The sequence below is a fragment of the Calypte anna genome, chromosome 5A (assembly GCF_003957555.1).
Source record: "Calypte anna isolate BGI_N300 chromosome 5A, bCalAnn1_v1.p, whole genome shotgun sequence".
Lineage (NCBI taxonomy): Eukaryota > Metazoa > Chordata > Aves > Apodiformes > Trochilidae > Calypte > Calypte anna.
In genome coordinates this window covers 25,720,524-25,748,196 of record NC_044251.1, presented here as the reverse complement: position 1 = coordinate 25,748,196, position 27,673 = coordinate 25,720,524, and the positions used below count along the sequence as shown (strand labels likewise).

Here is a 27,673-nt window from a genome sequence, read left to right as displayed (position 1 = left end):
CCCTTTCCTAAAGTTTATAGCCCCACGTGATATTTGCTCACGTGGACAGATCTGTGAGCTTGCCAAAGCCACTGCGTGTTCTGTGTACCAGTCACTGTGCTCCGAGTAAACTGAACCCATTTCTTTGGTTTTCTTTTGCTCTTCACTCAACTTCTGATGTAAACTCTGCATATCTTGTTCCAGAAAATAAAAACAGTTTTAGGTGTATAATGTACCTAAAGGCCACTATAAGTTTCCTTGCCAAAATGATTGATAAATAACTAAAAATTAGTGGGGGTAGGAGAGCATTTCTCCAGTCCTCTTTATTCTAGAACAGGGAACTGCTGTCCACGCCCTTCTCAGCTTACCAGTAGCATAGCAGTTAAGCCTTGATCTGTTTGGGTTTTTTGTTAACTGTAAGATCAGCAATCCGACCAAATTCACTTTTTGTTTGGAAAAAAGAGAAGGAAAAAAAACAACAAACAAACAAAAATCCCCCAACAAGTCATGGAACATAACAAGATAAGTGTTAGATCTGAGCAGGGTGACAATAGCCAATACTCATAATTTCCACTTCTTTTTGAAAGTATGGAACATAGGATGGAGGAAACAGTAACAGGAAACCAGCAAACATAAACATGGAGGAGAGGAGAAAGAAGATAAAACAGGGAAGGCTTATAAACAAGCAGAGGCAGAGCCAAGGAACTGAAGAGGCTGGGATGGGTGAAAGGGTTATTGTCACTTCCTGGCAAACATCTTGTTTTAAATGGGAAGTGTCCAGTTGCTGGGCATGGAGTGTGAGGGCTGGAGAGCAGCAGAGTGCTCCAGGAAAGGCTGCAGGCAATGTTTGTAACTCTGGTGTTGGAAGATGCAGCCACAGCCAGGGCAGAGGTACCACTCTTGCAGTGAATGCAGTGTGGTAACAAAGAAAATGCTGCATGCTATGTAGTACTGAGAGAGCAGGTAAATGAGTTTAGGGATGCATTTTAAAATGCTTCTTGTCTTTCCCACATAAATCAAGCATGGATTGTTTTCACAGGCCATATGCATGGATATATTTTATCCGTACTTCAGTTTCTTGTGCTAGATGTGGTTTTTAAGCAAAAAAAAAAAAAAAAAAGAAACCAAAGAAACACTGTATTTTAGAAAAATGTTCATTACCAAGCTGTCTCAATTACTGCCTCTTTCACTTCTTTCTGATTGAAACATGAATTATTCACCAGTTCTTGGTTCTGTTCCCAGACATACACAACACTGAAGGTGACAGATGTTATAACCATGGCCTGTATTTGTTCTGTTGAACTCCAGGTGTGATGGAGACACTGCAGAGGTATCTGCAGAGGGGAATTCCAATCATACGTGAGCCCAGTCTTCCTCCTTGCCTTAGGCCTCCAAATATAAGTACAGTAAGTAAGTTAGGGGAGGTAACGTAAGCTTATGACTAAATATGAGTAGAAGATAGAAATAGTAGAAATAGTAAGGTTGTTGATTTCAGCCCATAATAAACCATTATAAAATAAGGAAATAATTGACTTAATGTACATTTCATGTAAAAAACCCTCCACTCATTACAGGTTCTTCTTTGTCTTTTAGACAACTGAACTGTTCTTTTACCTGTAGCAGCTCTTGGTAAGGAACATAAAATCTGCACACACATATCTGGACTGAGGACACAGAGTTGAGTTAGGGACAGGAGAGGCAGTGTGTTTCAGTCTCTCAGTGTGGCTGAATTTCTTTTCCAAAAGCCAAAATATGAGTTTCCTGAGTTTCTGTTCCTTGTTGTGGTATAACTTCAAGACCCTACAAAATTATTTAGCTCTTGGTAGTGCACATCTTGCTTAGCTTGGGCACAAATGTCATGTGAGAGCTCATTTGAAAGCAAAAAAAACCCCAAAACCAACACACCTCAAACTTTTTTTTTTTTTAAGATATTCCCAAAATTATTGCCATGTTTGCTTCAGTGATGTGAAGATGTGTCTGATTCACACTGTTCTACATTCTTAAAAGTAAATTAATTGTACCCACAGAAGAGGAACTGACTGATGGGTGTTGTACATGAGGATCAGTGTCATTCATGCTCTACCAGTTTTTCACAAGAAATTCTTCTTTTGTAGGGGACAGTGGCTGCTGTCCCCTCATGGTGTAATGGCAGCTTGCATCAACCTCGTGCCACCTCTGGCTGCTCAGAGGGGCTGAGGCAGGAGAAGAGTGCTTAAGGAAAAGAATGTACATAAGAGAAACAAGTATTGCATTGGTGGGTGCTGAAAAAAGGTGAGTAGTGGGGATTCTGTAGGTTCAGTCCTCTGTAGAATTATAAACCTTTTCCTGGGGGGGAAAAGCTTTTAATGCAATATCCTTCAATTACTCATTCATTACTTTTGCCATTACTCTAAGTTTCTTTTTTTTTTTTTTTATTTTATTTTTTGGGGGGGTGTTATTTTTTTGTTTGTTTGTTTGTTTTGTTTGGTTTAATTGTTTTTGGTTTTTTTCATGGTTTCTTTCTTCCCACTACCCCTTAACTCCCAACTCCCAACCACCAAATGAAATAAGTACTTTTTCAAATGTACTGTCTGTAACAGGTCAGGCAGCTTTAACCACAGCTTTACTGCCACTGTACAATACAAAGCCAATAGAAAGCATTACAGTGATGAAAATTAATTTTCTGTTAACTACAAATTCTTAAAACTGGGGACAAGGGGCCAGATCTTTCCGTATGCAGCAGGTAAAAAAGAAGCAAGGCAGTTAAATAACTTTTTCCAGTGCATTACTTAACATCTGAGTATGTCATGGTCAGTTGTGGAGTTTGTAAATATTCCATAACTCCTTGATTTTTTTTCGAACACCAAACACACCCAGGACACACTCTGTGCAGTACTCTTCAGGAATTTAATAAATATGCTTTCTAGAGAAACTCCGAGCATGAACACAGCCACAAATTGCATGGAAAAAAAAAAAAAAAAAAGGTTTTCTGTAATTCTGTGAAATGTTGGTGCTGTTGGGTAGTACTTCCCCTGTTTCTGGTCTACTTTTCCTTTACTTGCTATTACTTACCATTGTGTTGTGGTTTTAGGCACAAAATAGCTCTTTTCATTTTTTTTTAAAAAAGCAGTATCTGGTAATTATAAGCTCTGTTTATGCTTTTTAGTTCAGTTACACGTACACAGCATTTATATTAAGTAATGCAAAAGCTGCATTACTAACTTGTGAAGAAAATGCATTTTTAATTTAAAATTTAATGTAAGAATACACTCAAGACCACAGTGATCACTTAAAATAATGTAAAAATCTAAGAACCAGAACCCTTTAAAAATACCTCCATGGTTTGCTTTGCAGCTTGGTTTGTGCACTTTTGTTTTAGCAGAGAAAAATCAGCAGCTTGCCTTACGCTAAATATTGTACAGTGAGGGATAAAGAATCAAAGCTGTTGAAATCCAGCAAAGGAGGAAGTACCTTACAAATTATTGTCCCCTCACCTCACACTGAAAAGGAAAACAGCTTCACAGTGGCAGCTTTTTTATGAACGGGACAGTGAGTGAAGCAGTTGGAAAAGTTTGTAGAAAAATAATGTAATTTGCAGTGTTTCATCTGGGAATCCATTTCAGCGTTGCTCCATAGGATGTAAGAGCCCATCTCCTTCTCCACTCCTGTCAGGTCACCTTAAGAAAATATTTTACTGTAGTTCTTTAAGCTTCAAACCTGGCTGTCATTCAGATTTGTTGTTCCACTATGGAGTGTGTCAGATAATCCCTCTTGCTTTAACATAAAGAAAAAAAAAAAATTAAAAAAAATTTAAGCTAGTCCAAAGGTATGGTCATGTGTTACTGTAATAAGGATCATGGTTTTAAGTGTACTCCATTTTGGTTTCCACTACAAACATGTAATTCCTGTAACAATGTTGTATGTTTATTTAAAGTATATATATATATATAAATATATATAAAAATTAAATGTCAGATTTTTTGCATTAAGATTTTTTTAAATTTGAATATAAACTTTGAGTACTTTATTTCACAAAGAAAAATATTTAAAAACACTTTCTTGGAGTGTTAAGTTTCAGAATGCAAGACTATATTTGTCAAATTTAAGTTTAAAATATGTAGCTCACATTGTTTTCTGATATTGAATGTAAATATTTGTAAAAAGAAATTTTTTTTGTATATTTTTGTGAAAATGTAGTTCCCCAAAAGATTTAATAAAAAAGTGCATTTATGTTACTGCTCAATCCTTTTCATCATTAGAATTCCACTTAAGTGTATTTATGGTCACATCCTGACATTATCATTTGCAGTGTAAGCCACAGGTACCTTCTCAAATGAGATAATTACAAAGTATGCCCAGGTGTAGTGCAAGAAAAACAGATTATTGGGAAGCAGATTCAGAGAGGAACTTTTTATCTTTCTGGTGTAAAGGGAGTCGTCTGAAACCATTGTCAGGTGAATCGGCCTTGAGTTTGTAGGCTTTTTAAATGGAGCACAACACCTTTCATTGTTAAACTGTTCTTGCTTGTAAAGCATTTTTTCCCCTTTTTTCTTTTTTTCCCATTTGAGAAAGGATCAGGGGTCTGATGACTGTTACAAGGGGGAGATAGAAGCCATTCACACTCTTTTTCCCTGTGAGGGGATGAGAGTTCAGTCACTGTTTGCTAGGAGAGGGAGTGGAGCTGGACCCATCCTGCCAGCCCTCTGCTGAGCAGCAGATGCTGCTGGTAGGAGCTGAGAGCAGGAATTAACTTCCTGAGACCTTCTGAGGAGACACTTCCTTCTTCAACACACCTAATCTTGAGCAAGAAGTAGCCCAAACAGAACACAAGAGGTGCCTGGAAAGTTTTTAATGGAATTTAAAGGAAGTTTTCTTACACATACATTTTTCTTCTTACAGTGTAAAAAAAATGTAAAATTGCTCAAACTTACAAACTTGGAAAATTCAACACATTTCAAATATGCAGTCAACCTTATTTTATGAAAACAATGTATATTAAAAGTTCAAAATACATGACTTTTTCTAACATCCTGGTGGTTAATCTTCCTTTCCCCTACTGTCCAAAGGAGGCAAAGTTCAGCCCCAAGCTGTACCAGAATCATTCACTGAGGGAAAAGACAAAAATAATTCACTTCAGTAACATTCCTAGGAGTCTGTGAGGATAATTTGACAACTGATTTGCATCCTGCCCCTGGAATGACTCGGAACTTTGCAGGTAAGATAAGCTGGAGTGAAAGGCTGAAGTGATTTTGGCTGTCTTTAAAACAGACCAATGGCTGCAGCTTTGGAAAGTTTGCTGCCAGTTTATGAGTGGGGATAGGTGAAAGAAATGAGCTGCTCTGCCAAGAACACTCTCCAAGCAACATCTAAACATCTTGTGGACTAGACAGCTTGGACACAAGATGCAACAGTAAAGAGGAGATGATGTTAAAAGTTTCATCTTTACTCAAATAAAACTCAGTAAACAAAACATGTCCAGGTCAGGAATCCAGTGCCTCTGCCATATCCTCCCTGCAGGGTATTTGTTTTTCAGGGTTGCATACCATTAGTTAATGTTTATACTACTAAAACCAAAGAGTACAGAGTTCTCTTTAAAGGAAAGATGACTGTAACAGGTATCTTTTTTCCATATGATCCTCATTGTTCATCACACACACATTATTCCTGTGAGTACTTACAACGTGACTAAGTTGCAACATGCACCCTAAACCTATCCAAGAAAAATAGAATTTGGCAAGAAGCACCTCACCTGGTTTGAGTTCGAGTCCATTTCAAGGCGTGGCGTGGAGGTACTGCAATAGTTGGGTGGTAGAAAGTGCAGTCTGGTCTCGTACACTGGGTATTAAACCTACAGTGCTAAAAATGAAAGAAACTCAGAAGAGGCTCCTCAAATCTGTCTGGCTGAACCCCTCAGCAGGCTGCCCCACAACACGTTACCTGCAGATGTGTATTACTGTGAAACTGAATCAGCAGCCACACAGGGCAGTGCCATCCGTTCAACCCAATGGCAGAAGGAGGTTTGTCAAAAGCATTATTTAAGAGTTAAATGCTCCAACACTGCCACTGCACTGAGGGGTGGGAAGTTCTGCTTTTAAAGGTTTACAGATTTTAATTTCGATTGATTTCTGTGGGCAAGTTAGGAGCATGGTACAGCATAAGCTGAACGACAGAGAAAAAGCCAATGTCTGGCCAGGACCTGGGAACAGAAGTCCTGGGGATCCAGTGCATTTCAGCATTGTTAGGGCTTGGAAAAGCACTAAACTTAATGGAGTAAGAATATGCAGTGCCATGATTCTATGGAATAGAAGTACCTGGGTCATAAACTTGTACTGTATAAATTAGGTTTAGAGACTGCAGGGTAAGTGGACAATCTTTAAATTTCTCGCATATTGTGGCACATTTGGATGAAGAGTGAAAAGTCTGAAACACACCTTCCATACAGGCTACAAGATGTCCTCCTCTGGCCCCAGCATCCTGGCTGGATTGATTTTTGTCAAGCTGTCTGCCTGTCTGAAACAGGCAGAGTTCATTTTCCAAATTATTTTTCTCCAAATTACTATTCTGCATGTTTTTGAGCCAAAGTTATAATGTGAAAAGTAAAAACAAGAAGTGAGAAATGGTAGTGACAGTCCCTGACCCAGAGTAGTACCGTTCCAGAAAGGAAGGGAAGAGATAGGAGATAAGTCTTACTTTTGGGTGGTAAAATGGACATTCCATTTTCTTACAAGCAGGAAAAAATTTGCACAGTGGACTGCTGGATGATATAGATGGTGGGAGTAGTAGTGCTAATAGTAGAAAAGAAAAGAACAGAAAGTCAGCCTGGATCAGAGTAAACTGCTTTTTGATACAGTTCCACACAAATATAAATGTATCAAACCTTCTCCGAAAGATTAAGTTTTATAATACACCAAAGTTCTGCAAGAAACACGGGAAGCCTATTGCAGCACATTGTGTGCATCTCATCCTGAGGTAGAACAAGACTGTCGGGCAGTCCTGAGTCTAAGTTCTTCACCATTTCAGGACAGAAGGTACCATGGCCCTGGCAATGCTTCCAACGAACTAAGCAGATGCTGCTGAAGACATGAAAATGTTAAAGTGAGACAGCAGCAAGCCTGTCAGCAAAGCACAGGCAGTGTGCTTCCATGGAAGCTGCTGGAAATGACACAGGAGGTAAGCACATTGCACTCTGCCTTCAGTCAAAGTAACAAAACTGCATCATACTGTGACTAAGGGCTAAACCACTGCCTAAAGACCATTCCTTCAGTGGAGTTGGAGCCCTCCACCTTGGCACTGCTCAGAAGCTCAGGAATACCAGCCCATATTCCAAACACAGCTATTGCCTCCACTGAGAAACCTCATCCCTGAGAGTTACCTCCTCATTAAATAAAGATAACTCCTATAGTGTCATTAAAGGAAAAAAAATGTTCTTGCACAGAAACCTCTTTTCAATTTGTGTCACAAGCTCTGGGTACAACATGTATCCAATTTAAGAGACAAATGTGTGTTAAAACTGCAGTGCTGGCTAACCCTCAGAAGAAGGGAATGCTTGTACAAATCACCACTTTGGCCTTGCATAGATTCAGGATTTTTCTGATAACCATTTTTGCAGTAGCACTGAATTATTATTATAATTCACCTGGCATTAAGAGTTGAAAGAAAATTAAGTCAAATTAAGCAAAAAATACACTGTCTTCCCTTCAGCATGTTCATTTGAAGCTAAAAAAAACCAAAAGGTGCTCACCTGGCTTAGAAGATAGATGGGGGGTTCGTCGACTGGCATGAGTGTAAGGACAGTCTGGCTTAGTGCACTTTGCATCATATTTACAGTTTGGATGGATGAACAAGCATTTATCAGCAAATCTGCAGTTAGGAAAAACTCTGAGGAAAGAGAAATTAACTCATAAGCCCATACATGCAGCAAAATCCCCAAGCAGCTGTTGCGTATGAAAGCCACAATATCACAGAAAGCCAGAATTACAAGAGGTTTGTGCACGTGTGTTAAGTTACTGCCCAAGCAGGGCACAGGGGCCAGTCCAGCAGTGGTGCATGAGAGGATCTCCATTCATGTGCCCTGAGGACACTCTTACAGGCAGTAAATAACTCAGCTACCTCACACTTGGTAGCAAGTGACTTTTTGTGAGCTCAGATGCATTATTCTGAGTGTGCAGAGCAGCAGAGGCACAAAAGGGCACAGAACTGACTAAGTAGTATGGTTCATTTATTGAAGAGGAAGTGTTACCCTGCATTTAGTTATGTCTGATCTTAAAATTCAAATGTCTGAGTAAATAAAGCTACCCAATCAGGTAATATTTAACTGCAAAAAAGAAATTCTTTTTCTAGACCGTTGTTGCTTATGGAAGAGAGGTGAAGGTACAGCATGCACTCAGGAGTTAAGTCTTTGCTTTCAAATAAAAAAAGAATACTGCACTACCATGCCATGGTACCCTGAAATGTTCAAAAGCATTTTGGTGGCTAGCAGAGTGCCTCTTATTTGAAGAAGACACCAATTCACACATCTGTAAGCAACTCAAAAACACCAGTCTGAACATGAAATTCAGCTTTCATCTGCATGAGCACAGCTGTGACTCTGCTTATGGAAACATCACTGTATTCTGACACAGGGCAGAGGGGAGGAAAACCAAGGAAATTAAAGTGTGAGAATCTTGGCTGTGATTCCTACCCTAACAGACTTACACTGCCTTGGCATACTTACTAGCTCAGAAGGGAAATTCATGACACAAAAATAAAAATAACAGGCCAAGTGGATGAGCTTTGCACTACTCACTTGCAAGGTAATGTGGGGTGGTGGTACACACATTCATCTCCATTTTTACAGGCAGGCCAGTATTTGCAGCGCTCAAGCACCTTCTCCTGCTTCTGCAGCACATTTAACTCTTCCATATCCACTAGGAAGCAAAGGGAAAAGGTAAAAATCCAAGATGGGACATTTCTCATTCTGTACACAATTTGGCCTACACAATACAGCATAATGGACATTTCATAGTATTTCCTATCCTCACTCTCCTTTTAACCCAGCTCTTGATAAGCCTCAATGAATCAAAACTGTCATGACTGTAGAAATTATGTACAATTCTATGATTGATATTATCTGAAGAAAATTTCCAAAACTGTACATTCTAGAAAAAAGTCGTAATACTGGACTGACAGCTGTCTTCTGGTGATATAAGATCCAATTTGCACTGCTCACAAGCAAAATAAATTAATTTTCTTCACAAATCCAAATTGAGGTGTGAAAGTCCAACAGGCCAGATCTTGATCAGACAAGGATTCTTCAACTGAACATTAGTTACAACTGTTCTGCTGAGCCATGTGTGAGTAATAGCTATGTTTCCTTTCTCCAAGATATTTTGTGCTCTAGAAAATTGTTTCAAGAGATAAAGTAATCACTTTTTACACTAATCAGATAGGATTTATTAGTGTGGTGAGACACACTGGAAAAGAACCACCTCGTGTAATTTGCTCAGATACCACATTCACTTCAGTTACCTGAACTCAGACTCCAATCCAAGAAGTATTTTAAGAAAGTCCATACTGAAACACTCAGTGCCTTCACTGCTCTTTTGGGAACCTGGACTTTAATTTTCTCCTATTTAACATTACCTCCAAAACCTCATTCTGCAAAGTCAGACAAGTAAGCATACACCTTCACAGTTGTCTTACTTTCCCAAATCTACTGAAACCTTTGCTTTCCCAAAGCTTTCCAGGAGTGATAAACAATTGCCTGACCCTAATTAGTGACACCCTTCCTCCAGCTTCATTCCATCCTCAGCCTCACTTAGGCTGACTCTGGTGCAAATAATGCCACCCTGTCATGAAACCACACTGCTTGTGCAAATCACTTCCACACTGCCCTGGTTTGGTGCCCCTGCTCCATCTGGCTCCATCTGTAGCTAAAGAGGAAAGAATCCCTAACAGAGGTGTAACTGTACTGCAGCACTCTGGTGTACCAAGGCTCATCAGTCAGGGGTGTGACAGAGATTATACAGGTAAAAGCACAGATATGTAAGGGTGGTACTCCAATAGGTATTCCATTGCACTAGTAAAAATGTGCCCATGGATATGTAACATTTGTTTCTTCTTTATGACTGCCTGATACAAGTAGTAATTCTGAAGCCAGTGGGACTGAAAGAACATCAACTTAAAAGATCTTTTGATTTCCCCCCTCATGATATTCTCATAACTGCATTACACATTTACAGCTCAATCCACAAATTTTAAGTTCTCTGTAGAGCATCAAATACTACTCTTTATTTAGTTCAGAAAATTTGGATGCAATACTACTGTGGAAGATAAAGGTTTTGTCATAAGAAAACTAAAAAAAATTAATCCAAGCATGACCTTAAGGTAAGTATTCAGCATGACAAAACAATATTTTTGTCCATATTTTTCAACACCATTTCAGCATTCTAAACAATTCAAACTTAGACTTCAGCAAGCAATTTCCCCCATTAGTTAAAAGGTATCCTGATTATATAATGTTCAAGTAAAATCACACACACTGTTGAAGTTCTGCTTCCAGAGAGATTCTTGCAACTTGACCCTACCAACACCTTATACTTAAAAGGCTCCTTTTGATACCAAAAATCTAGATCTAAACATTAATACCATATGATGGATTTTTTAAATTTCAAGGCACAGAATAACATTCATCATAAGATCGCCTGTCCATCACCATGACTAATGATAATGGGTCAACAAGAAGTACAGATTTACAGCTATGCAGACAAACTATAGTTTCAAAAGAAAAAGAATTTCACCAGTACTAAGATGTATGGAGAACAACCTATGTGCCATATTGCTCCAGTTTATCAGAATAAAGGCTTCTAAAGATACAGCCCCACTGAACTGCCACATTTCATTTCCCTAAAAAGAATGTTCCAATTTGAAGAATATACACCACCACTTTGATTCATTAGGAATGACATCCTCAAGAGTTCTATCCAGCACATTAATGTTAGATCCTGTTGGTAAGCATAATTACCATCACAGTCCTCTAGCTGTCTGGCTACAAGTTGCATCTGCTGTGCTCGAAAGCCTTTTAATCCTTTGCCAGCACACACTGGCTTTAATCCTTCAGTTAAACACATATCTTCCTCTTCTTGATCAGAAAGGTATCCTGGTGGGCTGGGCACACCATCCAGTGTGACGATGAATTTGGGACTAGCAGGTTTCTCTGGCAGTGCAAGCTGGTCTCTATTGAAAAAACAGAAAGGTAGTAAAAATAGTCAGTTTTCAATTGTGGCATTCCAAGGCTATCCTTTTGAGGTTGTTTTTTCACTGCTGTATTTATTTTTAATTAACAGAGGCTGTTTAAATTCACTCATAGAAAGGAAACATTAATACTGTCTCAAACAGAGAAGCCCACAGCAATGAAGTACATCACATTGCTCTCAGTGGTTTTTAACTCTAACAGGTAAGATGTAAAAACTATTTGATAGCAGAACTATCAAGGCCTTTAACAAGTTTAGAAAATTACTGTGCACTGGTCACCAATCCTTTAGGGAAAGTGAAAAAACAACTACAGCACATCATTTGAAGCTGACATGAACTTAAACTTCCCTTGCCCAAACTCAACAGTAAGGAGCCTAAAATGACCTTGTGTCCCACACACCACTTCACTGTCTTTTGGGTTACAGGTACTGAGCTACACACTGAGCACATCAGAATGTGCTCTTTTCTCTGCAGAACTGTTAAGCTCAGGATCCACCATACTCACTATTGTGTTAAAAGGCATTTCTTAAGAAATGTAATCTCAGGGTGAAACAGATGTAAAACTACAGGCAATTTAAGCAAAATTGTCACTTAAGTAAGGTGTCAGAACAGCTATGACAAAAAGGGCAGCAGGTTTCAATTCCTTCTTGTTGCAATCAAAGACATGCTCAAGATACAGATGACCCTGGGATCTGTCTTCAGTTTAGGAGGATTTCTAGGAGGTTTTTGCCCTTGCATTTTTCCCTCTGCTACTCAATGTCAGTCCATTTTCCATGCTGTCTCACAGCCTGGTTGGACTGACAAAGTATGACTGAACAATCCCATCTACAGCACAACTGAGCATTCTGACCCACAGAGTCCTAAAAGTAATAACACTGCACCGTGTCTGTATCAGGCGTCCCGAGAGCACTCGGACTGCGTCTGCAGCTCTCTTGCCCAGCTGCTGATTCTGGGGCAATACTTCCTCAGATAACTTGGGCTTCTTCAGGATGAAAGACCTGGTATCTGCATGGACCATAGATTCTGCATCATAGTAATCTGAATTGAGAGAAAAATTACGTAGAAAAGAGAAAAATAAGGTTGTAGTTGTACTGTTTAATTTACAGATGATTTACGTGATGCATAAAATAATTTTATCTTGTTTTAATTTCTTACTAGTAACTTCCAGAAAAATATTTACTTCCTTGCTTATTCCACAGAAGTGGATCAACAGCAGCCGTAGGTCATATTAGGCAAGACAAGAGAACTTTTTTACTGGAATGGCTGTGCTGAAACAGTGCTGAAGAGGGTCCACACTTCCACAAAATATCTCAGGCTTTTAACACCTACTGATGTAATTTGCTTTTATTCCTTAGGGATACAGAAATTTGAAAACACTAGAAATCAGTACAATTATCTGCAATTTTGGAAGCTGTATTTTAAGGCTCACTGACCAGTAGGTGTTCAATTTGAAAAATAGCAGTTTTCATTTGGGAATAAAAGATTTTTTAGGACTTAACAGGACTTAACAGGACTTAACCTGGAGTCACTTGCAAGGTATCTTCAGTCACAGGGTCAACCTGGAGCCGAGAAGACAGCTCCTTTTGCTCAGCTCCTGAAAAAAAAAAAGTAATTAGAAACTTATTTTACTGCATGACACAATGAAACAGTAGATTAAAGACCTGAAGCATACTCTTCTAATTCCTTTGATACAAAAAAACCCTGAAAAACAAAACTCTCCACTCTTTTAAGAAAAAGTACCTGTTTTCAATGTTACATACCCTTTCTCACTGTTTCAGAAACAGTAACAAGTTTTCTCCAGCCTGGCACTGCAAAATCTAAATAATGGAAGACTATTTTCCCAACATCATTGCTCAGCATAAGCAAGGTCTGCAGACATGGCAGCTTAAGCCAAGGTCTTTCTCCTCCTTTTTAAAAGTATTATGTATCCAGAGAACACACACAGAGCAAAGCTGCTAACTCAGGGGACTATTTTTTTGTCTTAAAAGAGGCAAAACAAAACAGAATAGAACTGTTCTACATTTGAATTATGGTTTGAAAAACATTATTTTACTTTCTGCAGGCTTCCTAAGCAAAATATCATCTTCTTTTCAATTGCAAAAGAGCAAAAATATTTAGGACAAATATTTTCTTTACAATAACTTAGACTGATAGAGCTTCATTAAATCAAAACAAATAAATAAACAACTTAGCAAAAGTAAACTAAGTTCCTCTCTCACACAAGTGTTTTCCACCAACTTATTTCTCTGATTCCTTGTTCCTAACACAGATACAAAAATATTTCTTTGTAAAAACTTCATGCTGAAAACATACTTGGATTGTCTTTGAATGTTATGCTTCAGGAGTTTTGTAACAACAGTAAAAACAAAGCTTAAGGTTCACACAGTTATCCTGGTATCAGCTGTTCCATAACAGCAAATATAGTACTCCAATATTTACACAAAATTATAAAACATTAAAACTATTTGTGTCGTAAGAATATGCTGGTAAGAATTTTTTAATACTTCAGAAAGCTTCTTGGTTTTTAGGTATTTCCACATGCAATTTTTGATGCTGACTTAAAAATTAAAAGCATTTCTTTTCTCAGCTCAGCCCATTGTAAAATGACATTCCTTGGTATAAATTTTTAAAGAACATTGTCAGGTGACCTTGAATTCCTTCCCCTGTCTGTTCCTTGGGCTCTTCCATTGGAAGCTGAGAACTCAGAGCAGGCAGCCTGTTTTGCAAATGGATTAATTCCAAGTGAGTTTCTTCTGGGCTAATTCGAGCTCTTGGTGCAACTGGAACAGTCTGTTTCTGTGGAACTTTAAATAAGGAGAATTATTAGGAAATGAAGGAAATGAAAGCACATAAGGTCCCAGATGGATTTACCCTTCTTCAGCAGAAGTCTCTCCTAGCTAGGAGAACTGAATGCCTACACAGAGGCATTCAAACAGCTCAGCTGCTGCATCTGCTTCAACTCAACACCTAAAACCACTGAACTAAAATTGCAGCCTCACTGTATAAAAACAGTATGTACTGCATTATCAATCAGTGTGCTGGTTTTGCACTTATTTTTGCAAAATATATATTTTGCAGTTATTTTGCACTTCTAGTACCTATAAGCAGTACTTTTTTTTGTTTGCTATTTGGCTCCTTCCTCATCTTTTGGAAGGAAGGAAGAGAGTGCAGAATGGGAAAAAAGAAGTATATCAATTAGTTCAAACAATCTGCCTAATACTGAGCACTTTCTCCTTGGCAAATATGAACTTCAGAAAACTGGCACTTTCATTTTGTCTATATACAGTTTACAGACTTACTACCTTGATTAATATATTTTAACCAACTCTTCCTCTGTTGCTTATGCTTTCATAATTCATCACTGAAGATAAATATAATGTTCACAGGGCATGATAAATCCCTTATGTGTATCATTGATATAAGCTATTTAACTCTGTTTTTCCTGGGTTTAAAAAAACCAAAAAAACAAAAAAGCTTGGAAATGTAGCTTACCACAAACAAAAATAATGTTAATTACCAGTGGAATAATTGGTTGTTTTTGTAACCGATTCCTGTGCTTCAGAGATTGCTTTCAATATTAAATTCTTATTGGCCTGTTTTGAAGGTGGTAATGAAGGTCTAAGGAAGATAAAAAAATAATTAATTGTACATCTATTTCAAGGCTATCCATGTTAAACACAGATATTTCAACAGATTAACAGTTATGCATAATGCTGATTAAGAAAATCATCATCTAAAATCACTCTATTTATATTTGCTTTCACCTTGTTAATCTGTTCTCTGAGTGGACAGTGATCCACAAAATGCTCTCAAAAATCTAAGTCCTGAGGCCCAAATTCACCTCTCAGCCTCAGTCACTGTAAAACAATGCTGCACCTGAAAAGCACAAATTCTGTCATTCGTTTCCTCCCACTTCTGCCCTTCACATGCCTGTTGCCACATTTGTGTAAGCACTATTAATTATTCAGCTGCCCTGAGAAGTAAAACCCAGCTGAAAACCGCCTCTACCAAAAACATGCTGGCTGTAAAAAAGGTATTTTGTTTGTCTTTGAATATCAACAATAAGGAAGTTTAAATCAGATAAATGTGCTGTGATGCTGAAGATAAATTCAATAAAGTGTATTAGCTTAACACAAACCTTACACAAGCTAGTACTGTAAATAAGTAGAACCATCTCTTCCATAGTTTAAATATTCTTCCTCTTACTGCTGAAAATCAGCTATAAAACACTGATGTACTTTGACAGACACCTGACATTCAGACAGAATTAGGGAGCTGAAAAAAAGGAAAAACTTCAAGCCTTTTGAAAAGTTAAAACCACCTTAAAACAAGTGATAATTACTTGGAAAGCCAACCCTGGAATTTAAAAAATAAATAAATAAAAACTCCTGGAAAATTATTTTACCACACTAAACACATGGTCCGAAACATACCAGCATTAATGTGAACAAACTTTTCCCAAATAGTGTAAAATTCCTCATTGTGTTGCAGCTTATGCACAATAATAAAAACAGGCTACAAAATCAGAGGAAGCAAGGTGGTATAAACAGACATTTCATCCAGGATTGCAATATACTTTAAAAAAAACAAAAAAAACAACAAAAAAAGGCTTCTTGAATTTCATCTCCTGATTTTCAAAACTGAAGTTTTCTCCAACTTCCACTTTCAAAGATTTTGTTCATTTCATTCATGTTGAAAATGATACAAAATCCCTGCAATCTTATTTACCTTCTTTCTGGCTTTGCAGGTACAGACACACTGCTGGAGATGCTTCCTGTTCGCAATCCATAGTCGTCATCATCATCATCTTCCTCCTCATCACAGAACTTTTTAACTCTGACTACTGAGCTTGCAATAGGCAACCGTCTCTTCCTGGAGCCCTCTTCCTACAGGAAACAGAGCAGCCAAAACAATTTCATCAGAATAAAGCATATAAAGCCAGCAAAGAAAACATTGCAAATCTCCCAATATCCAGAAGATGGAGAACTTCCATTCAAGTTGCATGAGCCTAGGGCTACTGCACTGTCTGCAGAAACAAGTGACAGCACTAGAGACAATGATAATGAGATTTAGACTGAAACATCTCATTGAAAATGTAACTGCAAGCAGCATTTAGAATAGAAGAAAAAACTCAAAAGTACAGTCAATTTATCCAACTTCTATAGAAAAAGCAGGTTTTTCCAAAGAAATTCATATTGCAATTCAAGCTGCACCTCTTGAAAGTCTGATGGAGAAAAGTGAAATCACTATGAATAACTTTTTCCTCTGTATCAACTGTTAATTTCCAATTAGTGCAAGGATTGATTTCTACCAAGATGACTCATTCCAAAGGATGCTAATAGCTATTCAGAGCCAGGAGGGCCCAGTTTAGGCAGTGCAAGGTTCCTGTTCTGACACAAGCACACGTCAATAATTCCTGCAGGCACTAACCCTTTAAATGATCCTATATTCTCCAAGGAGAAAGAAATATCCAAAGGGATAGATCTGGACTACACTGATAAAGATGATTCATACCCAATAAAAAACTCACTATCTACAGAAATGACCTTTTTATAGGCAAAACTTCCCAAAGCAAAAGAACTTGTCTAAGAGAAGGTAGAATACAGCAAAGGTCAGCACTTGTAGAGAATGCTTCTGAAATAGCTCTCTTCTCACAAGCCAAAGGAAAAGTGTGACTGGCACTCATCAAAGACTAATGTAGAGCCTTAAACACATCACCGAATCCTCTCTATTCTCATTCTCACTTCCTATCTCAAAAAACAGATGTCAGCATCTATCTTTGTGAAGTACTCAGATTCCCAAATAAAACTTCTTGTCCTTTACACAGAATGAAATAAACAAAATCATAGGATCAAAGAATGGTTTGGATTGTAAGGCACCTTAAAGATCATCTACTTCCACACCCCCTTCATGGGCAAGGACAGCATCTACCATATCAGGTTGCTCAAAGCCTCAAAGTAAGCAGTGGCAAAGACAGAAAACTGCAAAAGTAGTAACACAGATGCACTTGGAATATAAGGTATGTAAAATTCCTGCTTTATCACAACACTAGCACCATAACAACCTTCTCTTCTCTCACAAAGGCCTCTTAACTAATTCATATGGCTAGCCTTAAAACTATCAGTTAGGATTATCACCCTGACTGGCTTAGTCTGGCCTCCAGAGTAAGCAATCAGCTTTCAGTCTGTCCTTGTGGAACACCCATCCCAAACAGTTCTTAAATGCCATGGTTCTACACAGTATGATAGTAATCCTGGTAAGCAACTTATCCAATCTCTAGAGACTAATGTCTATCTAGCATAGGTATGAATACACAGCATCCAAAAAATATGTATTTACAGAACTGTGTCAGACTGGAAACTTACACTGCACATATGGAGTATCATGTTGCTCCAATTATCTAGATCAAAATTGTTATTTCTGATTCTTCACCTCCATCACATAAATGTGCCAATCCTTTAGTCCAACTCCATAAGGCATGAAGATGTACATGCTAATTAACTCTAAGACAAAGCAACCTGCCACGTGGTGATGCTAAACTATTTTATCTATTTTTATCAACGGACTCAAAGAATGAAATCCCAAACCTACTGGTATCAGTGACAGGAGTCCTTTGATTTCTCTGGCATCAAGATTTTACTGGAAGCATACACAGCAATTTAGGTTCCTGGCAAGTGTAAAATACTGCAATAGTTTTTGACTGTACTAACCTCACTGCCTACTTTATCAGCACTAAGTTTGGAGGTGGGTCTGTAACTCCCTCCTAAGCTGCCATGTGCTTCTGGTTTGGACAGCTGGCCTGTTTCCAAAGCCCTGCAGTTCTGCGTGCCTAACTGCCGGCCTCCCTGCGAGCTGCCCTGCTGTGACAATCTGTGCAGATGTGTATTGCCATCTGCACTCCTGCTAGCTGGTGGTCGGTAGATTTCAGCAGAAGGGCGAGAAGAACCATAAGTTACAGTTACAATAGGTTTCTTGCGTGACAAAGGATTCTCCTGCACGAAGTTTAGGTCCTCATCAATGAGGTCATCTGGTTCAGGTTTTATGTCAATCACAGCTTCAGAAGGTGACAGCTCCCTCAAAGGCTTGACTGTGGATGTTAAGCGAGATGCAGAACCATCTTCACAGGACTGCCTGATGAAATAAGACATTGCCAACCATTAACTCATCTGTAAATGAAGTTGTGGAAAATGAGAACTGTTTCAAACAAAGACAGCAGGGAAGAATTGTTAACGTATTACTGGTTACACAAATCCAACACACTGATGGCTATTTTTAGTTTTGTTAATTTGTCTAAGCCCATCTTCTGCTTAAAGAAATAGAACTGAATTCCCCATGTAATATTTTTAATGCAACAAGTCGTAGCTTTACTCTTCAAACATACTTTGACCTTTTCAAGTATCTATGGTCTTCACAATGACTACTACAGTCAGACAATTCCTCATGTCTGAATCTGTGTTAGGAAGTCACCAGAAGCTTTACCGTGAAGCAGTGTTCCTTTGTTCCTGGGAGCTGGTTGAAACTCTGGAGTCATTTCTTTCAGTCCGAGTGCTGGAAACTGCAAGAGGTGGCAAGATATCCTCACGCCTCCTCTCATCAGTCACACAGGAATTGCTTTTGCTGGAAGGAAGGCTGCTCTCAAAGACATTAGATTCTGAAGATTTTACACCAGTTGGTTCTGTGGAGACAAGTAACTTTCATTTTTACATCAAAGCACTGCAATAAAGATTGTGCAGTAAATGTACCTAAGAAACTGCAAACAACAAATTGTACAGATCTGAGTACACAACAAGATGAAAACATCAGCAAAACACACCCAGAAATAAATCCAGGACTCTTTGCCTCAAAATATAAAGCAATTTTCTAAAGAGGCAGGACCCAAAAGACCATTTAAATTTAAAATTAACAAAACAGTCAGCAAAGATGTTTTTTGGACACGAATTAGCCTTGCAGCTCTACAGAAAAAAGATAAACCTACTTTCATTCAAAATTAATTGTCTTACTCACCAGTAGTCACAGATCGCAGCTTATCCAAAACCCCATGAAGCCTGAAACAGATGAGGGAAAGGAAAGGAGGCAAGAGAAAAAGGAGAAATAAAAGAAGTTTAACTTACATTCAGAATAATATGCTTTCAAAAACCAACTGCCTTTCCCTACCCATAACAAGCATCTCATTTATAAAATGATTTCACTTTCCATCAAATGATACATGCTTAAACTCAAAATGGAGGCTTTAAGTATCTTGACTCCAGTGAGTCCTCATGCATGCAGGCAAGGTATTCATCACATCGTCTATTTTTACCATTTAATTAATTTACATAATTGGGATTGGCCAGCCAGCAGGTCTGCCACAGAACTGCTGTGAAATTTTTTCTATATGAACCCAAATTATCAGTCACAGATCGAAACCAAGGAAGGAAGATCTTGTTGAGTATTACATATAGCCAGAGACACAATGCGTAACAATATGAACATTCTGGGTCACCTTTAAAAGAAATAAAAACATACAAAGCTTCCAATGACAATGGTATTTTAGGGTTTTTGCAACAGCTCTCTTTCAGCTTATTGCACAGGTTTCATCTTGTCTTCTTTTCTATCATTCTTTTAACCAATACCTACTTGATTATCTTATAAAGCACTATGAAATTGAATTTGTACAACTGAATTGAGAATAAAAGATTCACTGCATTTGGAATTGAAGCAGGTTGTCAAAACCAGCAGGAGGTACAATATCTATGTGTAGCTGATAACTATTTAAAAAACAATATCTAGATTTCTCTTTCCTGCTGAAATTTGCTTTCTCTAAATCTTTATTATTTTATTTTCCAAAAAGTTTTACAAAGCCATAAAAGTGTTTTCTGCTACATTTTATTGCATTATTTCTTACTGTCTATCTGGATTCAGCCAAAATAGTTTTTTCAGTATTGCAGTTATTCTCATCAACTTGTAAGCCTCACTGATTGATCTGATTCCCAAAACTACTATGAGAAAGGTAACTGTGTGACTAACCAACACAGTGAAACCCAAAAACTTTTCCTAGGCAGTCCACAAGAGGGAACAGAGAATATAAATGCCTGGGTACTCTTTAAAAAAAGGGTTGCATACATAACTACTCTCCTTTCTTGTATTTTTTACAAATGCCAGGAAAGAATTGAAAAATTTGAAAGCAAATTCAAATTATATCCATACAAGTAACACTGTCATATAGAAATTCATCAGTTTTAACAGTTGACAACAAATTGTAGTAGCTGGAACAAATTTTCACTTTTTGTCAATACTTATGGTTTCCTAACATACTGAACTTATAAAATGTTCCTCTCTGCTATTTAATAGCATAAAAGTGCCAAGCCAAATATAGAGGAACATGACCAGTCACATAGAATGCTGGAAGTGAATGTAACAAATCAGTATGAAAATTCTGAAGGAAGCAAACTGAAAAGCAAAAAAAAGCGTAGTGCTTCTGTAATCTATGCAAAACAAAATAATGTTCCTTAAAACTGTACTGGGAAACAAGATTAACTTGAAAAAAGGCTGTCATGAAGCATAGCATAAATTAATCCACCAAAAGAATTCACCTGATTTGTCCTGCTCTCAATAATTCTGGGGTTCTGCTTTGGTTTTGTAGAGGTGGGTGGTGGTAACAAATAAACAGCCTGAAAGGTGGGAATACCTAGGAACTTGGTAGTAAGACCTGTCAAAGATGTTCTACAGAACTAGACCCACTGCTCATAGTCTTGATATAGTAATCCCCATGCATAACAGCCATTTCAGGCACTATTAGCTTAAAAGCAAAGAATTTGTCTTTGAAGAAGTATTTTAGATCTAATTACAGCCTCTGATGTTCATACTGAGTTTTGCAGCAATTGTTTTTTATGCCAATACATGGTCCTCACTTACCCAAGCATTTCACACTTTATTCAGAAACTTTACTGGACATTTGAGCAAACAAAGAATGCAAGCTCTCCAGTCCTCTGGCACTTAACTAGCACTAAAATAGCCTAACTGTTGACAGACTAACAATAATTTACTTAATAGAGCCATAAAGTAGAAGTTTGGTTTCGATTAATTTAGTTTATACAACAGAAAGATAAGTAATTTCTTAAACTCTCAGATTTCACTTAAAGAAAGTGATTACTGGTAAGAAGCATGACAAGTATCTTACAAACATACCAGACAGTAAACCTGACAGTATTGTTTCCGAGGAAAAGGGAAAGATCTTCTGTCATCTGCTCCTGACTCTTCTTATTGGCAACCATAACCATAATATAATCAGGGAGCTCTTCATCTAAGTGAAAGAGAAATACATTGTTTTACAATATAATAAAACATAAAAGACATAGCAAATATCCTTAAACATGTGACCAGATTTATTTTTTGGTTTGGTTAGCAGAGGATTAGGTATGAGAAATAACATAATTTCCATCTCCTCTGAGGTTTAATACAAGTCTGAGCTATGATGAGGAATAAAAAAGATCAACTTCACAAAAGCCTAGGCAAAAGATAAACACCATTTAAAAAGTAAATAAATAAAACACAAAATGAACAATGTTAAAAGAAAGCAACTCTGCTGTCTATATCATTTTACTTGAACACTGACAAGCATCTACAATTTTCATCACTTCAAATATTGCCAAATAGAAGCAACTTATCCTTGTCAAATTTCTTTTAGTTACAAAGACCAAACACATACATATCCCTTTGTGATTTGGGCATTACACAAGTCAAAACAGTATTAACTCCACCAATTGATATAATAGTTAAAAAACAAACAAACAAACAAAAAGACTCCAAAACAACAGCAGTCCCAGGAGTTTGATTCTCTAACTCCCTAACATACACACTTGCATCCACAGTGAGACATCCGTTACACACAGGGTGAGCCTACTCATCACAATGGATAGGAAGGTGATAGGAATCTGACATTAATACATTTAGGTTTGGGGAGTTTGGTGTTTGGCTTTTTTATTTTGGCCTTTCTCTGATGTATTCTGAAGGGCTGAATGGTGATTTGTTGTTTGAGAGCATTATGTATGCTTCTTGAGCACATATTTCAATTTAGTTTAATCAAACACTCCATCCTCTCCAATACCTCTCCATGACATGAACATAACAACAGCTAAGTAAGTTTGCTGGGAAATCCACTTCAAATTATTAATTTGAACTGAGGCCCTAAAATAGTGGTACTCATTTCATCAAGTTAGTTCTAAACACAACTTGAAAAGGATGTAATTATGAACGATCTTAAATAGAAATTAAAATGTAAATCAAAGGAATTGCCTTTCTTCTGTGTCTATGTACCCTGTAAATAATTCATCTGTACAACAGAAATAACATTCACACAATGCACCTGCACTCTATTACTACCCAAGTGTTCAATCACAACACATTCCCAGCTTAGACCCTAAACTTTACTTTGGTGGTATTGTTTGTTGGGCTGGGGTTTTTTATAATGTAAACTACAAGTTGCATAAGATGAATGGACACCCAGTTCTAGGAACTTCGAATGAATTTTCTTTCTCTGGCCAAGCTACTTTTAAGCTGGTCAGCTGCTCAGGTCCTGGTCCAACATATGATATTGTAAAAAAGATACAGACCAAAATATTAGTTAGCACTGTTACCTTTAACAGTACAATAGAAGAAGGAACGAAAGCAAGAAAACAACTGCTTCTCTCAGTGACTATGCTGGCTTACGCCAACTTAAATTTCATGCAAAATTACAGACTTGAAAATTTGGACAGTTGATGAGTACTTAATTATTCTGCTTCACAGACGTTATTTTTTCCATTTTAAGTTCTACACAACAAATAAGCTTGAACATGTCTTGTTTTCTCATCCTCACAGAGACCAGAATGAGGGAGAATAGATTTTTACCAGTTACCTAAAAGATAAAGTAGAGTGTCTTTTGAAAACATTACTTGGAAATTTGTCCAAAATACTCTGGACAAGAAAAGAAACCTGAAAAATTACATAAATTTGGGAACAGTGGTTAAAAACAAAAAAGAGGTGAAAGGAAGTCAGACTTGGCAATGAAGAATACCAAGTAATTTAAGTAAGTTCAGAAGCTGACTGAGAAGAAACTGCAGCCATTGTATGTTGCCGATCTTGGGAACTGCCTTCTGAATACAAGAAACAGAAAGAAATTAAGAACAGAGACAGAATTTATCAATCGTAGTTGTGATCAAAGATTTCCAGCATTCTACCATCATCTGGTAGATCTACCATAATCACTTCTGAGATTGTGAAAACAGACCACCTAACAATGAAAAATTCTGAACACAGTTCCTTGTCACCTGCTGAGTCCAGAACTTCAGTTCACAGCTAATTCCTTTTTAGGGAGTCATTACATTTTGATTCTGCTAATACAATGGCCTCCTTTAAGTAGGAAATGTGTTGAACTTAAGATCAAACTACAAACTTTGAACTTGATCCTGCAACTCACATGATCTCTGAACTACATTCTCAATTCCTTTCCTTCACCTGAAAAACAAGAAGTATCACAGACAACAACAATGCTGGTGCAGGACTGAGGTATTCTGCTTCCAGCAGAACACTATGTTATCAAGTTACTGCTGTCAAAACTTAAGTGCAAGATCTCTTTAATCTTGAATCTAGGAAAAAACAACCGAACCCAGACATTCATGCTGCTCATGTCTCTCACGTCACCACCCAAAATAAAATCTCATCCTAGCTCATTTCTACATATGTTTCAACATTAGCTTAATGTAGCTCTTAGTTTTTACCTAATAGTCAAGCTCTTGCATTTTGCAGATTTGTTCTACACTGAGTTTGTGACATAGCCTTTCTACCTCCTAGTTCAAACTATCTCTGTCTTACATCAATATCCTTTCTTCTAATTTTCACAAATCATAAAATGTCAGGTTGGAAGGAACCTCAAGGATCACAGGTCCAACCCTTCTAACATTATTGTTTATACGGTATCTCTCAGCACCCTGTTGAACTGAGACTTAAAACTTTCCATAGTGAGGGAATGCATCACTTCCCCTGGGACACTACTCCAACGTCTGACTGTCCTCGTGGTGTAAAAATTTACCTCTTGTGTCCAACTGGAATCTCCCCAAGGACAACTTGATCCCTTTACTCCTTGTCTCATCTGTGTGACTCCTTGTAAACAGGGAGTCTCCATTTTCTTTGTAGCTGCCCTTTAAGTACTAGAACATCATAATAAGGTCTCCCCTAAGCCTTCTCTTCCCAAGGCTGAACAAACCCAGTCTTCTAAGCCTCTCCTCACACGGCAGGTGCTCCAGCCTTCTAATCATCCTCATGGCCCTTCTCTGGACCTTCTCCATCCTATTTGCATTCTTTTTGTACAGCAGGGACCAAAACTGAACATAATATTCCAGGTGCAGTCTGACAGGCACTGAGTAGAGCAGAAAATATCTCACTCTGAATTCACAAGGCTGTTGAAAATATGTTTAAGAAAGACTGACTCCATCACTGAGTGATCACAATTAACTGCAGTTATATTTACAAGAATCTTGCTTTTTATGTTTCTCCTTGTGCTTCAATGAAACTCCTTAAAAATTCAGACACACTTGTTTCGTGTTTTTTTCAACCCCCCTGCCACCATTTCTCCTTGAAAGGGGGTACTACTGTTAGCCACCTGTTATTTCCTTTTAGCTCTTCATACATCAGTGCTCACACACTGCCTCCTCTTATGCTTAGACTATACGTAGATTGTGAAGTAAATCTTTTTCTTCCATATTAGTCCAGCACTTCAGATAATTCATCTCATGCTTAAGACCTCTGTATGCAGTACCATAAGTAACAGTAAGTATGCTGTTCCATTAACCAGCTGGTTGTTTCCTATCTAACAACAATGAACCTAAAGATGGCTAAACACGAGAAAACTTACCAACATAAGCCCCCAGCTCCTGCAACTTCCCTTTAATAGCACCCTAAAAAATAATGAAATAGCATTTAAGGGATGGAGCAACAAAGTATTTCTAACTGCAAAATGGTGGGAGACTTAGAGAAATGTTTCTCATTGTGCTCCTTTTCCTGTTCTCTACAGCTAACGATATAAACATTAGGGACCGACAGCAGAATAGCAAGAACTGCCAGATAATTCAGACACTGCCACATTCTATATACCAGTTCCTGGTTCTACCAGACAACTTCCAAGCCCCAACTGTCCAAGGAGAGACCATCTGGGCTTATAAAATGCAAAGAAAACGAATCCCGGATGGTTTGATAAAACGCTCAAGAAAAAAATAAATAAACAAAACCAACCAACCAAAACCCCACAAAAAACCCAAAACAAAGCAAAACCAAAAAAACCAACCCCAACACCAAACACAAAACAACAACAAAAAAACCTGTCAGGATTTCCAAGCTAAGACTGCTGACTCGGAGCTCCGCTTCCCGAAACGGCGGCCCTCCTGTTGGCATCCCTCCCCGGGGAGCCCCGAGACCGAAGGCCGCACACCGCCGGGACCTCCCGCTAAGCCCCGGCCCGGCCGAGGGTTCACCCCGCCGCTTCTTTCAGACGGGAACACGGGGCTCAGCGGTGCAGGGCCCGCAGCCTCCCGGACACCCCCGAGTCTGAGGGGAGGCCGGGAGCAGCCCGGCGCTTCAGCCACGGGCCCGGCCTTCCCCCCACAAGCGGAGTCAGAGCTCCAGCGCGGGTGGAGAGGGAGCGACCCAGCTGCTTCTCTCTCACCCGGATCTTGCGGCTGATCTCGGTGCCGATCTCCATAGTCCCGCAGCCCCGCTCCGTTCCTCTCCCTTCCCTTCCAGTCGCGCCTCACTCGCTCCCTCCTCTCTCCTCCCACCGCAGGCTCCCGGACCCGCTCGCGCCGCAGGCCGCGATGGCTCGAGCGTCGCGCTGGGCAGCGCGCGGCCTCCGCCTGCGGCGCCCCCTGCCGGGCCGGGCCGGGCACCCAACCCCGAGCCGACACCACCCGCGGCGCCGCCCCCGCAGCCCCGGAGCGGCGGGCGGGCACCGGCGGGGAGCCTGCTGTCCCGGGACGGCCCTGGGGCGATGGCCGCGGGGAACGGGGGTACGGACAGTCCTGCCCGGAGCCCTGGGCCGCCCGGCACCGCAAACCGCCCCGGAGCCCCTGTCTGCGGCCTGTCCTCTGCGGCAGCGAGCTGGGGCCACGGACTGGGCCCGAGAGTAAGGAAAATAGATGTGTTTTATCCCGCGTGCCTTCTATAGCTCCGTGTCAGAGGGGCTGCTCTTGGTTACTCACATTACTTTGTTCTTAGTTGCCTCTTCCTTCGTTCCTGTGTTTTATGAAACTAGTTTACTAAAGGCCTGACATATGGCTTAGAATAAGTATCAATACGATAAGATTAACTACAAGGCTATTTTAATATTAATGCACTTTCTAAAAAAAAAAAAAAAAAAAAAAAAAAAAACCAAAAAATTCAAGATTTAAATACCTTTAAAAAAAGCCAGTATATATACCCAAAGTACCAAAGTAACTCTTAATGCCATACTAGAGCTATGTTATAAAAGTAGTTTAGTACTGAAGTTTAGACTTGTGATCTCACACTATACTGACAAGAAGCCTTAAAACATCCTTTTTTTAATTTTATTTTTCCTAAGAAAGAGGTTGCAGCATCTGGTAGTCTTAAGGATGTCACAAGGGAACAATTGCAGAGGAAGGAAAAAACCTGTAGAAAAAAATCCTACAGGACAGATAATAGTTAGCAGAAAATTAGTGTTTGAGTCATACCATTAATCTTTTCCACCAATGTCCCAGCTTCACTTCAGCTATTTAATGAGTAGTAACATTACAGGAGTCCCAGCCTACAGATAAAGGATCTTTTACAACTAATGCCACTGGGTAAAACAAACTCCTGGTGTTGTAGTTAACATCTAAATTAATCTCTTTCTGCATCATTGCTCTTAATATAAACCAATCATACAGAGATTGCCTAGAATAGTTATTGGTAATGATCTGAGCTGTTTATCTGACTAAAATATACTGGTGTTATGGTGAGATACAACTAGTAACAGTAGTTTAATTACAGCATCCCATTTTAAGAGACACATTTTGCTATCTCGATTTCAGGTAAGTTGTATTACTTTATTATTGGAGCAAGAGAAATAATTATGGAAGGACAGAAACAGGAACTGAGTTTATTTCATTTACTTTAGAAAGAAATAACTTGTGGGTTTTTTATGTATCCTTTGTGAATGACAACTGGAGCCAATTGCTTCAAGTCCAGAACTGCATTATGTATAGGAACTGTACAGGACTGCCTGTTTTCTGCTAACAGGAAAATTCTAGAACCTTAATTGGTTACTTAGTAAAACGTGGTTCAATATTTTACAGTACCTTATAAGTAAAAACCAATCTTGCAAAAGTGAAATTTCAGGCTTTGAGCATTGAATAGACATACTACATGCTCATTTTTCTAGCACTTTCTATTATCTCCATTACCATCAAGAAATATGTAATGATGCACAAAGACCCAGTTATCTCTTGCTTTTTCACGAATAAAAAGTGGAATTATG

At 38.6% G+C, this 27,673-nt stretch overlaps 1 protein-coding gene across 5 annotated transcripts in view; it reads right to left on the bottom strand.

Annotated features, from left to right (window-relative positions):
- Window positions 1-4,791: 4,791 nt before the first annotated feature.
- Window positions 4,792-27,673, bottom strand: part of ZC3H14 (zinc finger CCCH-type containing 14) — a 977,341-nt gene continuing 954,459 nt past the window's right edge. The window contains exons 1-17 of one of the 5 annotated variants that reach the window (XM_030452365.1): window positions 25,868-26,045; window positions 25,061-25,103; window positions 21,358-21,472; window positions 19,195-19,235; window positions 18,670-18,865; window positions 18,153-18,321; window positions 15,919-16,076; window positions 14,708-14,808; window positions 13,839-13,994; window positions 12,710-12,784; window positions 12,072-12,228; window positions 10,961-11,172; window positions 8,744-8,864; window positions 7,700-7,836; window positions 6,649-6,743; window positions 5,708-5,814; window positions 4,792-5,063 (exon numbers count right to left, since the gene is read on the bottom strand). In XM_030452365.1, coding sequence (XP_030308225.1) covers window positions 5,057-5,063; window positions 5,708-5,814; window positions 6,649-6,743; window positions 7,700-7,836; window positions 8,744-8,864; window positions 10,961-11,172; window positions 12,072-12,228; window positions 12,710-12,784; window positions 13,839-13,994; window positions 14,708-14,808; window positions 15,919-16,076; window positions 18,153-18,321; window positions 18,670-18,865; window positions 19,195-19,235; window positions 21,358-21,472; window positions 25,061-25,103; window positions 25,868-25,903 — 1,926 coding nt within the window. In that variant the 5' untranslated portion in view covers window positions 25,904-26,045 and the 3' untranslated portion in view covers window positions 4,792-5,056. Of the gene's footprint in view, window positions 5,064-5,707; window positions 5,815-6,648; window positions 6,744-7,699; window positions 7,837-8,743; window positions 8,865-10,960; window positions 11,173-12,071; window positions 12,229-12,709; window positions 12,785-13,838; window positions 13,995-14,707; window positions 14,809-15,918; window positions 16,077-17,900; window positions 18,322-18,669; window positions 18,866-19,194; window positions 19,236-21,357; window positions 21,473-25,060; window positions 25,104-25,523; window positions 25,611-25,867; window positions 26,046-27,673 lie in introns of those variants that run through there. The other 4 variants (XM_030452360.1, XM_030452363.1, XM_030452362.1 and 1 more) reach the window with 4 other exon arrangements.